This window comes from Trachypithecus francoisi, unplaced genomic scaffold, assembly GCF_009764315.1.
Source record: "Trachypithecus francoisi isolate TF-2019V2 unplaced genomic scaffold, Tfra_2.0 Lachesis_group8, whole genome shotgun sequence".
In the NCBI taxonomy this organism is placed as follows: domain Eukaryota; kingdom Metazoa; phylum Chordata; class Mammalia; order Primates; family Cercopithecidae; genus Trachypithecus; species Trachypithecus francoisi.
Window position 1 is genome coordinate 8,238,500 of NW_022681473.1, and position 16,343 is coordinate 8,254,842.

Consider the following 16,343-nt stretch of genomic DNA (forward strand, 5'->3'; position numbering starts at 1 on the left):
GGAATTTCACTCCTCTAGACAGACCAGAGTGGCACAGGACAGCCAAGACAGAAGGTGGCACCTGTGCCCCGCCCAAAACCCAATCCCCAGCCCACCAGGCTGGGCAGTCCTGGGCTACCCTGGGCTCTCTGACAGGGAGAGATTACAGGACAGTGACCTGTGCAGCCCCCGAGGCCAGGAGAGAGCAGGGTGATGAGTTTCTAAAACCGCCTTCCACTTTCTATCAGAGAGCCGGCCCTGCAGAGATGTGACCGACAGCCAGGGAAGGAGGAAGGAGCCTTAGAGGACCCTTCTCGCTCTCTCTTCCGTCGTTTAGTTGTGTCATCTGATGGCCAGGTCTCACCTAGCAGGAGCCAGACTCTGTGCCACACCCAACCGAGGATCTAACCCTGGAATCTGTACCACAACCAGGGAGGAAAAAATAAGGAGGGAGCTTTATTTAATATGAAGGTTGCGGCGGGGCCGGGGAGAGAGGGCGCTGTCACTTGGTGATGGTGTTCCTGCAGAGAAGAACAGGGCGTGAGGCTGCAGAGGTGGGCACAGGCCACGCCACGCCACCCCTCCCCTCCCCACCCCACACACCCCACCCCACCAGCCTCGAGTCACTCACGCGTTCATGCTCTTGCCGCTGCCACTGAGCACGATGTAGGGGGTCTTCTGAGCCTTCTGCTTCTCCTGGAGCAGGGCCACAGTGCCCAGCGGCGTGTCACTGGAGCTCATCTTCTTCAGGAGCTGCGGGGTCAGGGCCACTCAACAAGGGTTGCAGCAGGCCCCACACACCAGCCACCCCTGCCCCGGCAGGCGCAAGGGCCCCCCACGTCCCCAAGAGCACCCACCGCCTCCTCATCTAGCTTCTTCATCCGCCGCTCTGTCTTCATCTTGCCTGAGCCCTTGCCATGGAAGCGGTGGGACAGCTGCCGGAAAGCCTGGGGACACAGGGCATGAGGGGAGCTGCAGAGCCCTGGCTGGGGCCGGAGCCACCTGTGCCCACAAGGTGTGTAATAGGGCAGGTGTTGATTCACCCCAATGCCAGGCCTGGGGTGGTGGGAAGGGGATAGGAAAAGGGCACAGACCCTGGCACTCTGCAGGGCCCCAGCAGAGGCCGGGAGACCAGCTTGGCTAGCGGATGTGCTGCCATGGTGGCAGAGTACAGGGAACCTGGAGACCTGCCACGCAGGTGCGGGGCCTGGACGCTGGGGCTGGAGGGAGACACACTGCAGACAGCATGGGGGCAGCTGAGTGGTGGGGCAGGAGGGTCGGGCAGCCTACAAGAGTGATGGAAGGGTCTGGATGCTGGAATGGCCCTGCAGGCCAGGAAAGCTGTTGAAGGGTTCACAAGGGTGGGGACAGGAGGGCAGAGGTCCCGAGTGCCTGTTGGACCCTCCTGCCAGGCCTGCGAAAGGACTGCTGTGCCCACTGGAGACACACTGAGGCACAGCCCTTCTCGGCCCTGAGGGCCCCTCCCATCCGTGGCACGTCACCAGGCCCCCGGCCAGAGGCTGAGGGAGCCAGGACCCTGGGGCATTGCACGGCCCTGGGCTTGGCCTCCCTGTGGCAGGCTGGGCCTCCGCCTGCAAAAGGCCCTGCTCACCTCCTTGGGTGTGAGTTTCCGGCCCGTCTCATCCACGTATTCGATCTTCACATCAGGTTTGTAGCCGTCCTTCTCCTTGAAGTCCTGTGTGAAGCCTCGGTACTCCTCCCGCCGGCTGTACTTGTCATCGATGGCCCTGGCCCGAGACAGAGGGGGTCTTAGTGTGAGGAGCTGCTGCCTGCTGTGTTCCCGCAGCTCCGAGCTGGCACAGGCCCCTCAGCCCTGCACACACCCCGCCACACTCACATCTTATCCTCGATGCAGTACACGGCTGAGGGCAGCGACTTGTTGGGGGCCTTCACCCGGGCCACCTTCTGCACTGTGGTCTCCAGCAGCCCTAGGGACGGAGGGGTTGTGAGACTCCCAACCCCTTGAGGGCCACAGCTCCAGGGCCGCCTGAGAAGGTAGAGCAGGCCCTGAGGGGGCACCTCCCTTTCCTTGTCTCTAGAAAGCCATCAGGCCTGTTCTACAGGCAAAGCAAAGATGGCAGAAATGAGCCCCATGCCAAGGGCTACTGGCCAGGGAAATGCAAAGCTGGGGTCCTAATACCAGGGCTCTCTGTGCCACAGCTGGAACAGTTTCAACTCCCCTCTCCTTCCTGGAGCAGGTGTGGAGCCTCCAAGGCAGAGCAGATGGACAGATGCCGGGGTGGAGGGGAAGGAGTGGCTCTGGGCCAGGGAGTTGGCTCCAGCATTGGAACTGAAAGGGGCAGCAGAGGGGACCGGAGGGGACCCTGCCTGCACCTGCCACACCACAGGCCCTCAGCAGCCCTTTTCCTGCTGCAGCACCCAGGCCCACCCAAATCAGGGCTGCCCTGAGCTCCCTACCTTTGTTCTGACACAGGAGCAGGGCAGCCGCCAGTCCCCTATTCACGATGGGTTCCTCGTCCAGGATGGTGGTGGAGGAGGCAGAGAACTAGGGGACACGTGACAGGGGTGGTTAGCAGGCCATACTGGCTCTTCTCAGCCCCACCCACTGGTCACCACCCGCCAGGCACCAGGCCTCCACAACATTCAATTTCCTCACTTACTCCTCAGATCGCCCTGGGAGCTCTGCAGAGCCCACTCTGGCTGAGGCTCTGGACACTGAGCCCAGTGCTCATCTCCAGCTTGAGCGCCATCCCCACGCCCACCCGCCAGCGGCGCAGCCCTCACATCCTGCTGCTGCTTCTCCTCGTCCAGGTTCACGGTGCTCCAGCCAATGTTCTCCTCCCCGTCAGATTCGGAGCCACCGTTGGCCGAGCGCTCCTCATCCCGTTCAAAGTCCTGGGGCACAAAAGGCCAGGGTTGGTGGCAGGCGCCCAGCCAGCCCAGGGGAGCGCAGGGTGGGGCCGCCCCAGACGCACCATGAGCTCCTCCTGTTCCTCGCGGTTGCCGGCCAGCCCGTAGGTGGGGATCTCCCCCAAGGTGCGGCAGAACTCAGACGTGGCGTTGAACACGATGGTCCCCTTCCGCTCAGGATCCTCATCCTCCTCCCAGCCCCGCTGGCGAGACTCCAGCTTCTTCACAATCTCCACCACCTGGGGGAGGGAGCAGCTGTGGGCAAACCCAGCAGTTTCTGGGGTGATGCCATTGAGACCCAGGAACCCAAGGGTCCTCCCTGGCAGCAGCAAGACAGGCCACGCCTACAGCCCATGCAGGCCCAGCTGCTCTCTGCCTCCTGACTCCACTCTGCACCTCTTTCACTGGGGTCACTGTTCTGCTCCAAACCCGTCAATGGGTTTGGATGCCCTTTGAATGAACACCCAACATCCTACAGGGCCTTCCTGACCAGGCCTGTGCCGATCCCCCTCCAAAGCCCCTGGCACACTACCTCAGCCTCAAGCTCCTTCCTCCAGGGTCCCTTCTGCCACTCGCCCCTCCCCCCAACAAACTCGTTTCAGGACTCTGTAGACAGCACTTCTAGAACCCGCAGGGCAGTGAGGTGGCCCACTCTTTTGACTTCCCACAGCCTAGCTTCTTGCTTCCTGCTTCACCAAGAAAGCAGATTCCGTGACACAGGAAGAGAACTCACTTGTGCTGCCAGCACTGAATCCAGCGACCCCCACACAGGCACCAGCACCCTCTGCTTTCCCCCGTCGCAGATGCCCAGTCACACACAACGATTACCCACTATCTCCCCTCTTAAAAAAACTCCTCCCTCAACCCTGCAGCCCCACAGCAAACTCCTCCCTCCTTAGCGAAGGTTCGAGTCACTATGTCCACTTCTGCACCCCTCTTCCATTTTATATTACACTCATTTTTTTAAAAAATCTTCTGAGGCGGGTGGATTGCTTGAGTTTGGGAGATGGAGACCAGCCTGGGCAACATGCCCAAATCCCATCTCTACAAAAAATATAAAAATTAGCCATTGTGGTCGCACACGCCTATAGTCTCAGCTACTGGGAGGCTGAAGTGGGAGGACTGCTTGAGCTTGGGAGATTAAGGCTGCCAAGATCACACCACTGCACTCAAGAGTGGGCAACAGAGTGAAACCCTGTCTCAAAAAAAAAAATAAAAAATCTTCCAGGGGCTGGGTATGGTTGCTCGCATCTGTAATCCTAGCACTTTCGGAGGCCAAGGCTGGAGCATCACTTGAGCCCAGGAGTTTGAGACCAGCCTGGGCAATAAGGTGAAACACAGTCTCTGCAAAAAATACAAAGATCAGCCAGGCATTGTGGTGTATGCCTGTAGTCTCAGCTACTGGGAAGGCTGGGGTGGGTGGATCACTTGAGCCTGGAGGTCGAAGCTAGGGTGAGCCGTGATGTTGCCACTGCACTCAAGCCTGGGCTGAGCAATACCCTGTCCCAAAAAAAAAAAAAAAATCTTCCAGGACATCCAGGAACATTTATTTTTTAATGAATTTCATTGTAAACATAAAAGGGGGTATATCTAATGCATCATATGCTATTTATTTATTTATTTTTTATTTATTTATTTTTTTTGAGACAGAGTCTCACTCTGCCGCCCAGGCTGGAGTGCAGTGGCCGGATCTCAGCTCACTGCAAGCTCCACCTCCTGGGTTCAGGCCATTCTCCTGCCTCAGCCTCCCGAGTAGCTGGGACTACAGGTGCCCGCCACCTCGCCTGGCTAGTTTTTTGTATTTTTAGTAGAAACGGGGTTTCACTGTGTTAGCCAGGATGGTATTGATCTCCTGACCTCGTGATCTGCCCGTCTCGGCCTCCCAAAGTGCTGGGATTACAGGCTTGAGCCACCGCGCCCGGCCTTAAACAAATCTTTTCTACCAAAAAGTTAGAAATGTAATTTCCTTGGTTTGATTCCGAAATGTTATGTTTTTACTTTGAAGTTCTTAATCTATCTGCAAGGTGTGAGGTACAAACCCAATTTCACTTTTTCCCCAAATAGATAACTGACTGTCCCAAGCCCACTCACTGCACTGATGAGCATCTCTTTCCACTGGGACACGGTTCTGTCTCGGGGCCCCTCTGTCTGGTCTCTCTGTCCTGTTAGTCTATCCTTATGCAATCTCACACTGCCACAATGCCCCTACTTTATCCAGTTTCAGAATCCGTTTGCCAGCTTCGAAAACAGTCCCTACTGGGATTTTTCCTGGAATTGCATTTAACCTAGAAATGAACTACATGATATGGACATCTTGACAATATGTTGTCCTATCTAGGAACTGTGTACCCCCTAAATTCATATAGGGAAGCCCTAACCCCCAGTGACTGTATGTGGACAGAGTACCTTTAGGGAGGTGGAGATTGCAGTGAGCTGATAGGAGCCACTGCGCCCCAACCTGGGCGACAAAGTGAGACACTGTCACAAAACAAAACTATCCCTCAATTCCAAGGATCCTCTCTGTCCTCTCCATCCTTTCTTTGTAGTTCACTGACTGTATTAACCTCAATCTAGTAATTCTTCAACCACATTACGACTCCAGGCCCTGTCCTCACACCCACCACTCTCTGTTATGTCCCTCAGTACCCAGTTTAGACTCGGGGGAAATCAACAGAACCTCTCCTTTGTGAAACGCTTAACTGCCTTGTCCCTCCTCCCTAGAAAACCCAATCCTTAATCCCACCATTCCCGTCCTCAGCTCATTAATCCCACCATCCCCCTCCTCAGCAGCCCATTAATCCCACCATCTTCCTCCTCAGCTCATTGATACCACCATCCCCCTCCTCAGCAGCCCATTAATCCCACCATCAACTTCCTCAGCTCATTAATCCCACCATCCTCCTCCTCAGCTCATTAATCCCACCATCAACTTCCTCAGCTCATTAATCCCACCATCCTCCTCCTCAGCTCATTAATCCCACCATCAACTTCCTCAGCTCATTAATCCCACCATCCTCCTCCTCAGCTCATTAATCCCACCATCCCCCTCCTCAGCTCATTGATTCCACCATCCCCCTCCTCAGCTCATTAATCCCACCATCCCTATCCTCAGCAGCCTATTAATCCCACCATCTTCCTCCTCAGCTCATTAATCCCACCATCCCCCTCCTCAGCAGCCTATTAATCCCACCATCTTCCTCCTCAGCTCATAATCCCACCATCCCCCTCCTCAGCTCATAATCCCACCATCCTCCTCCTCAGCTCATTAATCCACCATCAACTTCCTCAGCTCATTAATCCCACCATCCTCCTCCTCAGCTCATTAATCCCACCATCCCCCTCCTCAGCTCATTGATTCCACCATCCCCCTCCTCAGCTCATTAATCCCACCATCCCTATCCTCAGCAGCCTATTAATCCCACCATCTTCCTCCTCAGCTCATTAATCCCACCATCCCCCTCCTCAGCAGCCTATTAATCCCACCATCTTCCTCCTCAGCTCATTAATCCCATCCTCCTCCTCAGCAGCCCATTAATCCCACCATCTTCCTCCTCAACTCATTAATCCCACCATCCCCCTCCTCAGCTCATTAATCCCACCATCCCCCTCCTCGGCTCACTAATCTCACCATCAACTTTCTCAGCTCATTAATCCCACCATCCCCCTCCTCAGCTCATTTATCCCACCATCCCCCTCCTCAGCTCATTGATCCTACCATCAACCTCCTCAGCTCATTGATCCCACCATCCCCCTCCTCAGCAGCCCATTAATCCCACCATCCCCCTCCTCAGCCCATTAATCCCACCATCCACGCTGCCTGGCAGGCCTGCTCTTCTCCAATGGTATGTCTGCCCACCACTCTCCAGAACAGTATCTCCCGTCTCTTCGCACCAGCACCCCTGCCTCCTCGTCACTCGAGAACACCGGAACAATCGGACATGGGCTGCCTTGACTTCCCCTAACCAAGGTCACCACAGCTGCTGTGCCCTCCCCACCTTCCCTCCCGAAATAAATGACGACACAAGCTGGCTTCGCTCAAGCCCACCCTCCATTTGTACTCTAGGCTCCACCACTGCCTGCCAAAATCTTTTTCCTCTTCCGTCATAAATTTGTCTCTCCCACATACTCTAGAATCTCCATTAGTCAGAAAAAGGCTCCTTTGCGGGTGTGAAACTTGATTGGATGCTGCTTACAACAAAAAATTAAAAAGACATTTTGGGGGATAACTGGAAAGTCTGGGCATGGGAGCTGCTGTTTTACAGCATTTATGGGCTTGTTAGGGCAGTGTGGCTATGCGTGAGAAGACCCTGATTTCGCGAGATGCCTGCTGAAGTAGTTAAGGATGCAGTATCATGATATCTGCAACTTGCAGTGGTCAGCAAAAAAAGAAGAGAAAGAACTGTAACAATATTTATAATTACTGACTCTAGAAGACAAAGGTGTTCACTGTGATAGGCTTTCCACTTTTCTGCCTGCACAGTATGTGGGGTGTGGCGCATATGTTTAAAAAACCTTCTAAGTGGTCTGGCACAGTGGCTCATGCCTGTAATCCCAGCACTTTGGGAGGCTGAGGCAGGTGTATCATGAGGTCAGGAGTTTGAGACTAGACTGACCAACATGGTGAAACCCCGTTTCTTCTAAAAATACAAAAATCAGCTGGGTGTAGCGGTGTGCACCTGTAGTTCCAGCTACTCAGGAGGCTGAGACAGGAGAATTGCTTGAGCCCGGGAGGTGGAGGTTGCAGTGAGCCGAGATCGTGCCACTGCACTTCAGCCTGGAAACAGAGCAAGACTCCGTCTCAAAAAACAACAACAACAAAAACTTTCTAGGCTAGACCGGGCCTGGTGGCTCAAGCCTGTAACCCCAGTACTTTGGGAGGTGGAGGCAAGAGGATCGTTCGAGCTCAGGAATTTGAGACCAGCCTGAGCAACACACTGAGACCCTCTACAAAAATTCTGCAAATTTGCCAGGTGTAGTGGCGCATGCCTGTGCTCTCCGCTACTTGAGAGGCTGAGGCAGGAGGATCCCTGGAGCCTGGCAGTTCAAGGCTGCAGTGAACTATGATCACGCCACTGCACTCCAGCTTGGGCAACAGAACGAGACCTTGTTTCTTAAAACAACAACAACAGAAACAACTTCCTAGGTGAGTCTAATGTTCAGGCAGGCTAAGATCCATGGGACTAATAACCCTTATGTTCATTTCAGTCATAAAACAGCCCTGTCAGCCTATCACCTCATTTATCTGTTCCTTTTTAGAGCCAGGCCATGCAAACTATGTCCCACCACCTGTTCTTAGAAATAAAGTGTTACTGGAACCCAGTCACGCCCACTCATTTATAGACTGTCTTGGCTGTTTTCCCTACAACAGCAGAGCACGCAAGGTGCCAGACAGAGACCATACGCCCTTAAACCTCAAATATGCCCTCTCCAGCCCTTAAACCTCAAATACGCCCTTCTCCAGCCCTTTAAACCTCAAATATGTCCTCTCCAGTCCGGACCGGCCTCTGTCCCGGGTGCAGCCCTCACTTCCTCAACTCCCCTGTCCCCCCGGTCCTGAATCCACTGCAACTGTTCCCTCTCTGCCTCCAGTGGTTATCAGAAGCCTACCTCCCTTGCTCCCTCTCCTGGACACCCTTTCTTGCCTTCTTCCTGGGTGAGAAGTGTGGGGTCGGGCTAAAAATGTGGCCTCTGGAATGACGGAGGTGACAGAACCTTCCTCATAGGCTGTTGCTGGGAGGATGGAATGAATCAACAAATACAGAGCATGCGGGCAGTGCCTGGCACACTGTGCCTGTGGGGCAGCGATGACCATGGGCTCAAGGCTCCCCCTGCGTTGGCCTCCTGACCTCTCCGTCTCAGCTCACACCACCCCCTCACTCTCTGCTCTGCTCCGGCCTCCCTGGCCCTCAGGCACTCTAAGGTCTCTTCTCCTGAGATATCTGCTGGTTGGTCTACCGCCTAAACGTCAGCCTGTCACCTGCTGCCACCCCTAATCCCCCGCAAGGATGGCTCTTCTGTGTGACTCAAGTCTCAGCTGAACTAGTACCTTGGAAAGGTCTTCCCTGCACTCCCCCGTCTAAGATCCCAACCCCCAACACATTATATTGGTCTACTGAGTGCCCAGCTCCCGTCACCATCAGAAATTACCGTTCCTGCGTTCACAAGGTCACTGCTGCTTCCTAAGCTCTCCCCCACACACTCTAGAAAGCCACTTCCCTGAGTCCAGGGCCCCGTGGCTGTCCTGTTCACCAATGACCTTCTCGGCCCAAGAACAATGCACTACTCACAGCAGGCATTCAACAAACATGCACAGGAAGAGAGAGGCGAGGAAAGGATCCCCTACTAAAGCAGGCATCTAAAAACTTTTGCAAAACATGACTTTTAAACAGAAAACATGACTTTATTTTTTGTTGTTGTTGTTGTTGAGACGGAGTCTCGCTCTGTCACCCAGGCTGGAGTGCAGTGGCCGGATCTCAGCTCACTGCAAGTTCCGCCTCCCGGGTTCCCGCCATTCTCCTGCCTCAGCCTCCCGAGTAGCTGGGACTACAGGCGCCCGCCACCTCGCCCGGCTAGTTTTTTTTTTTTTGTATTTTTAATAGAGACGGGGTTTCACCGTGTTAGCCAGGATGGTCTCGATCTCCTGACCTTGTGATCCGCCCGTCTCGGCCTCCCAAAGTGCTGGGATTACAGGCTTGAGCCACCGCGCCCGGCCGAAAACATGACTTTAACCAGGGCTGGTCACAGTGGCTCACACCTGTAATCTTAGCATTTTCGGAGGCCAAGGCAGGCAGATCATGAGGTCAGGAGAGTTGGAGACCAGCCTGGCCAACACGGTGAAACCCCGTCTTTACTACAAATACAAAAATTAGCCAGTGTGGTGGCGGGCACCTGTAATCCCAGCCACTCAGGAGGCTGAGGAATGAGAATCACTTGAACCAGGGAGGCGGAGGCTGCAGTGAGCCGAGGCCGCGCCATTGCACTCCAGCCTGGGCAACAGAGCAAAACTCTGTCTCAAAAAAAAAAAAAAACCCAGAAAACAAAAAACAAATGGAAAAGAGGTTTCAGACAGGAATGTGGCTGTTCTCTATGACACATGTGCTCGTGAGGACAGGTGACTGCCGATGCACTGGTAGCCCCAGGCCTGCCCATGCCCAGCCTCACCTTCTCGCCACTGTCTCGCAGCTGCTGTAGCTGCTGTAACTGTCGCAGCCGGCGTCCCTTCTCCAGCTGCTTCTGCAGCTCCAGCTCTGCCTCATCCTCCTCCAGCACCTGCGGGGACCCCGGCTGTGGAGCTCCACCTTCCTCTGGGGGAAACACAGGGGATGCCTGCTCAGACCATCTTCTCCAACCCGGGGCTCCTGTCCCTCCCCTCCCATCCCCTGGCCAGGCCCTCACCCTCATCACTGATGTCCATGTTCTCCACTCGGGTGTCGTCTGACGGCAGGGGCTGAGGCACGGGCTCCTTCTCCTCCTCCACCTCAGACACTCGGCGGCGACCCCGTCCCCGCAGTCTGAGGGAAGGAGGCCTCTCTGGTGAGCACTGGCCCCCGGGCCACCCCAGCCCAGCCCTCTCGCCCCACCACGGTGTCCAAGCCCACCTGGAACCAAAGTCCCCATCCTGAGTCTGGTCCCCAAGAGGCAACAGGTCATCCGCCCGCACTACGACCTCCTTCTCCTTCTTGCGGATTTTCCTCACCCTCCGCTTGGTCCTTCTAAAGGCCACCTGAGGGGAAGACGGAGGCGTGGGGTGGGGCGGGGAAACGCAGGCCACCACAAGCCCGTGAGGATGAACGCTTCTTTGGTGTTCCTCTGTGCTAGCCAGTGTCCTGGGCACTTCTCACACATGAGCAACACGTGGGGTGGTTACTATCTCCATTCCATTGATGAGCTAGGGAAACTGGGGCACAGAGAGGTTAAGTACCTTCCCCAAGGTCGCCCAGCTCCTAGGTGGGAGAGTCGGGCAGTCTGGCTCCAGAGTCCTGCTCTTACCCACTGAGCAAGACGCCTACGACACCAGCTGTCTACCTCACGTTCACACAGTCACTCTGCAGACAGAATCCAGGCACACCTTTCCAGTCACCCCTCACCCATGCTGTCACTCCTCACAGCAACCTCAGGAGGTGGCTCCTATCACTGCCACTCCAGATGGGGCACCCCAGGCTCACAGATGGCTTACTCAAGGCACAAGCTGGCAGCATGGCAGAGCGGAAACACTAACTGGGGCCCATCTGGCTCAGCAGCCCTGACCCGTCAACACCTGGTGCCTCCCCAGGTTGCCATTTACTGCTCGCCCACGAGACCAAGCGCTTTGTGAACACAAATACTTGCCCTCTCTTCCCAGTGCCTGCGGGCAGCGCAGGAGGCCCAGGGGGAGAGAGAATCGTGACCCCTGAGTATAAGGCGCAAAAAGGCTCACCATCTCCTCAGGTGTGAGGTACTCAGAGGCCAGCCGGGGCCCCACTGTGCTCAGGGACTGAGCCTGCAGCCGCAGCTTGGCCCGGATCTCCTCCAACTCCCGTTCCCGCAGGCCATCAGCCATGCCCCCCTGCTCCAAGTGGAAGGAATGCGGCTGCTCCCCCTCAAGCTCTTCGTCGTACTTGGACAGGATAGAGCGAGGTTTTTGCTGCAAGGCAAGAGATACAGGTTGGGACCCAGGGTGGCTCCTGAAAAGCCACTGAGCCACCACCTCCTCAGAGCCCCTATTCCCGACATTCTCCACCCCAGCCCCCGCCGCCCAGCCTGCTCGGGCCGTGCCTGCGCCAGGTCGTCCACACTCTCGTCCTCGGCATAAGGCAGGTAGTCGGGCTTCTTCTTCCGCAGCTCCACATTTTTCTCTGCCCGCTCCTTATCCACCAGGTTCACGTTCACCAGCACGTCCTCCTCCTCCTGCAGCACGCCTACGGGCAGCACAGAGCAGTGGCCATTCACACTTGTCCGCAACTCAGCAGAGGCTGTGCCCCAACCCAAGGCACCCAGCTCACGTCACCTTTGTCCTTGAGGGTGAGGATCATGGTCTCCCCTTCTCGGAAGGAATCAATGGCATGCTCCACGGTGAGGCCCTGCAGGTCCCGGGCACTGTACAGGTCCTAACGGAAGAATCAGGCGGGTAAGGAACCTCCCTCCATGTGCCCAACCTTGGGATTCCAGTAGCAAGGCCGCCAGTGCGCCCTGCACCACCCGCCCCGGCTGCCGCAACCTCACCTGCCGCCTCTGCCCGAACTCCTCCTCCACCAGAGTGCTGACACCAAACTCTTGGTCCATCTCCTCCAGTAACTTGGCCTATGGGACAGGGAGGGGTTGACCTAGGACCTCAGGCCACTCAGCCTCACCAGAAAACACTCAGGGCTCTACCAAGTGGAGTGCAAAATGAGCAGGTCTTGCAGGAAAGTTGCTGAGAATCCAAAGCGGATGCTACCGACCACAGCCCGTCCCCTCCCCGAACCCCGTCTCACCTCTCTGGGGTCAGCCCCTGCCTCAGTGCCCAGTCAGGCCACCAGAAGCACTGGACAAACACCCCATGCTGCCCAGGTGCTCACCCTCTTCTCTGCCAGGTCTTTCTCCTTCTGCAGCTGCCGGCTCCTCTCGATCCAGGCTGCGGTGTCGTCCAGCCAGGGATCATCCTCTCCTAGGGTCTTTATCTTCCTGAAGAGGGGAGAAAGTGATGCTTGAGGAGCCCAGCTCCTGCTCCCAACCCCACTCAAAAGGCAGCCAAGGATGGTGGCCTCCCCAGCCCTTCCCTTGCCTGCCCTGGCCAGGATCCCTCACCCCAGCTTTTGGTTCAGCAGGCGCTTCTCTTTGGCAGCCGCCAGCTTCTCCCGCAGCTCCTCTCGCTGTCGCAAGGCCATAGGATTGATGACATCGGCTGTCACGGGCTCCTCCTTGGTGCCCGCCTCTGGAAGGGGGGCCCAGACGTGAGGCTATGCCCGCCCATGGCTGGTGGGGAGAGGAGGGAGCCACTCACCCTGCCCCCTTCCAGCTCAGGGGGCCAGAAGGGGTCAGGACAGGAAGGAACAATCCTTCACCTCCCTGCTCCCACTTCGTCCCCACACTCCTGGCCAACCCACGCAGCACAACAGGACCCTCTGTGGCTCCAAAGCTTCCCAAATCGTGCTTTAAAGAAAAACAACAGACCCACCCCCGCACAGCCCAGTTTGCAGCAAGTGTGCACGTCTTCCAGTCCATCTAACAACACCTCACAGCCAGAGTGAGTATGCGACGGCCACGGCTCTAACTCAGAGAACAAGCAGAGTCCCAGGTCCCCATTATAACAGCAAGAAGGGACCTCGTGCCTTCCGGCAAATATACATGTGTAAGACCACTAAACCGTGCTGAACCTGCCCTCTAATCCCACCTTCTTCAAAGACCCCTTCAGATGGCCCTTTCTCCCAAACCCCATCCTCAGCCCCATCCTCACCCTTCTTGACGGCATTGACCTCCAAGGGTTTCAGCCCCAGCTTTGCCCGGAGTTTACTGAGAACAAGAGGTACAAGTGTTAGGGGCTATCAAAGACACAGGGCGCCATGTGCATTTCCAGACAGACAGGAGGAGAAACAGGGTGGGAGTGAGCGGTCCCAAACACACGGTCTGCCCCAGGAAGCCTAGGACACTGGGAAGGGCCCTGGCCTCCAAAGCAGGAAACATGGGCGCCAGCCTGGTCTGCATCTAACCGGTGAATGCCACCTTACTCTTAGGTATTAGTTTCCTCTTCTATAACTTTACTGTTGGCTAAAATTATTTATACAAACTTTCCAACTCCAATTAGCACACTTTCATGTGAGAAAGCCTCCCCAGGGCTGGCCCCAGAGCCACCTATCTTAGAAAAACAAAGTGGGGCCGGGCGTGGTGGCTCAAGCCTGTAATCCCAGCACTTTGGGAGGCCGAGACGGGCAGATCACGAGGTCACAAGATTGAGACTATCCTGGCTAACACGGTGAAACCTCGTCTCTACTAAAAAATGCAAAAAAACTAGCCGGGCGAGGTGGCGGGCGCCTGTAGTCCCAGCTACTCGGGAGGCTGAGGCAGGAGAATGGCGTGAACCCGGGAGGCGGAGCTTGCAGTGAGCCGAGATGTGGCCACTGCACTCCAGCCTGGGTGACAGAGCGAGACTCTGTCTCAAAAAAAAAAAAAAAAGAAAAACAAAGTGGAAACAAGGGAGACAGTACTCACTTGGTCTCCTCGATGCTGAGTGAGGAGGCATCGCCTGAGCTAGTTTTGGAGCTGGCAGCTGGAAGAAGAAGAAGCATGGCTCAGGAGCTGAACATAGGGCCAAGAAGCCAGCATCGTCGGCTCCAACTGCAGGATCAAAGATGAGGGCCCCTCACCAGCACCTGGGCCTGATGAAACAGCAGAAAACAGCAGCTTCTTCCACCCAAGCTCCCCAGCAGCTCCTCTGCCCGAGTCCAGTCTCAGAGCCCTGCCTCTTCTGTGCACCTTCCTTTCCTGACCCAAGAGATCCAAACTGCTACAGTCACCATTCTGCCCTCTCCTTTTTTCTTTCATTTTTTTTTTTAAGAGACAAGGTCTCTTAAAGAGATGGAGCAAGACTTTGTCTCAAAAAAAAAACCTCTTCCTTTTCTGCATTCCCATCCTGTATCTTAAAGGCTCCACCCTCCACCTGGGCCCTGGATCCCAATCTCTCCAGGCTCCCCAAAGTCACCAGTCTCCTTCGTCTCTAATCTAACGGGTTCTTTTCAGTTCTGGTTTTGCTTGATCTCCTGTGGTATGTGGGACTGTTGATCACTCCCTCCTTCTAACAATACTCTGTTTCCAAAGTTCCCATGACACAAAGGTTTTCCTGCCTCTTTGGTTACTCTATTTCCTTTTCTTGGTAACATCTTTCTCTGCCTACTACTAACATAAGGGCATTTCTCAGGTTCTATTCCTGACTCCGGCTTCTCATGTCGCATTCTTTCAGGGGAATTCACTGGCCACCCAGATACTGACTCCCAGTGGCTTTATCCAGTCCAATCTCTAGACTTCCCCATGCACATAAACCTTGACAACCCCAAAAGTGAATTATCTTCCCCCACCCCGCTCCAAATCTCCTTCTCTTCCCTACTCCTCAATTTCAGTAGAAATGACACCCACTACCTATCTGGCTACTCAAGCCAAAATTCAAGGAGTCATCCTCAATTCCTTCTCCTTCCCACCCTCATACAAGTGCTGAGTTCTGTTCATTCCTCCTCCAAAACACCTCTCCAACCTGTCCACTTCTCTCCACCCCACTGCTCCTGCCTTGGTGCAGACCACCATCAGCCCTCGCCTGGTCTGTAGCCCTCCTGATTTCCTGGTCTCCAATCCTGACCACCTTTGACTAAGTTCTCAATCTAATAACGTTTACAAAATACGGATCTGAGCAACTCACTGCTCAACTCACAGCCATGGCTCCCTACCACCCTCAAGACAATCTACATTTCTTAACAGAGCCTACAGTACAGGGTCCTTTGTGTTCACATCCCTGCCTATCTTACTCCTTCCTTTCTCTACCATGAGCCCTACAAGATTCGTCCAATACGATTCGTCAAATACCAGGTTTTTCTTGCCTCTGCATACGCTGACACTACTTCATTCATTCATTCAACACATTTATTGAGAATCTGTGATTGTACCAGACAACTGAGGAAAATGGAAGCCCTCTGTCCTCAAGGAGCCAGGTGGAGACAGTCTACCTCTAATCCCAAACAACCGTAGAAAAGCTTTTTTGAGACAGAGTCTCGCTTTGTTGCCCAGGCTGGAGCGCATTGGCGGGATCACAGCTCACTGCAGCCTCTAACTTCTGGGCTCACGGGATCCCGTAGAAAGACTATTTAATAAGAATTGATATAGACAGCCTGGGGGTTTCCTGTCCCGGAGAGCTTCGCTGACACTGCGCGCACACCCAGACCCGCGCGTTCCGGGACCCCTGCCCGACCCGCCCCTGCGCAGGCCCCGCCTCCTCACCGGCCTCATAGCCGTCATCGCGTTTCTCCCGCTTCACGCGCCGCTCCGAGGGCTCTGCCTGGCTGCGCTCCCGCCCGTGCGTGCTGCTCCGGGCCTCAGCTTCGGCCCCGCGCCGCCCGCTCCCGCGCTCGCCCCCACGTTCCCGGCTCCGCTTCCGTCGTTCGCCACCGCTACCGCCACTGCCGCCACTCCGGTGCTTGTGTTTTTTGTGTTCCCGGTGCCGCGGCGGCTGCTCGGTGGCGCCCCCGGTGCCGGCCGCCGCCGTCGTCCCGGTCGCCTCCTTCTCTCCGCGGTGCTTCTTGGACGACCCCATAGTGGCACGTCCACTCCAAGCCCGGCTGCCGCCGAGCCCAGACAACGCAAAATGGGAATACTTCCGGGTCGCTCGGCAGCCGCTGTCGCGTTGCCGGAAACTAAGAGCGGCTGCTTCCGTCGCTCGCCTTGGAGCCGGCCCCAGAGACTCATGGGAAAACCGGGATCACAGCTCCCCTGCACATTCGCGCCGTGGCAGGTCGGGTGGGTTCTTTGAGCCA

General features: G+C 55.8%; 1 protein-coding gene across 2 annotated transcripts; it reads right to left on the reverse strand.

Moving 5' to 3' along the window:
• Positions 1-412: 412 nt before the first annotated feature.
• Positions 413-16,209, reverse strand: SART1 (spliceosome associated factor 1, recruiter of U4/U6.U5 tri-snRNP). 2 transcript variants are annotated; one of them, XM_033205927.1, is made up of 20 exons: positions 15,811-16,070; positions 14,038-14,095; positions 13,286-13,341; positions 12,637-12,804; positions 12,408-12,513; positions 12,073-12,150; positions 11,858-11,957; positions 11,626-11,768; positions 11,288-11,494; positions 10,470-10,594; positions 10,267-10,382; positions 10,033-10,175; positions 2,937-3,110; positions 2,746-2,856; positions 2,419-2,506; positions 1,838-1,928; positions 1,592-1,727; positions 837-926; positions 611-732; positions 413-500 (listed from the first exon to the last, which is right to left on the reverse strand). In XM_033205927.1, exons 4-20 carry the CDS (start codon positions 12,714-12,716, stop codon positions 482-484), a joined length of 1,929 nt encoding a protein of 642 aa, XP_033061818.1. In that variant the 5' UTR covers positions 12,717-12,804; positions 13,286-13,341; positions 14,038-14,095; positions 15,811-16,070; the 3' UTR covers positions 413-481. The 2 variants fall into 2 exon arrangements, with proteins under 2 accessions (XP_033061818.1, XP_033061817.1); XM_033205926.1 differs by having other exon boundaries at positions 416-500; positions 12,637-12,763; positions 15,811-16,209.
• Positions 16,210-16,343: the final 134 nt, after the last annotated feature.

What these genes read in the sequence shown, in the direction of transcription:
- SART1 (XM_033205926.1), bottom strand. Translation starts at nt 16,123, where the DNA reads ATGGGGTCGTCCAAGAAGCACCGCGGAGAGAAGGAGGCGACCGGGACG. An exon ending in GGTCAATGCCGTCAAGAAGG is followed by an intron (nt 12,764 to 13,285) that starts GTGAGGATGGGG and finishes CCCCCCTTCCAG; the next exon opens with AGGCGGGCACCAAGGAGGAG. An exon ending in GATGGGGACTTTGGTTCCAG is followed by an intron (nt 10,383 to 10,469) that starts GTGGGCTTGGAC and finishes TCCTTCCCTCAG; the next exon opens with ACTGCGGGGACGGGGTCGCC.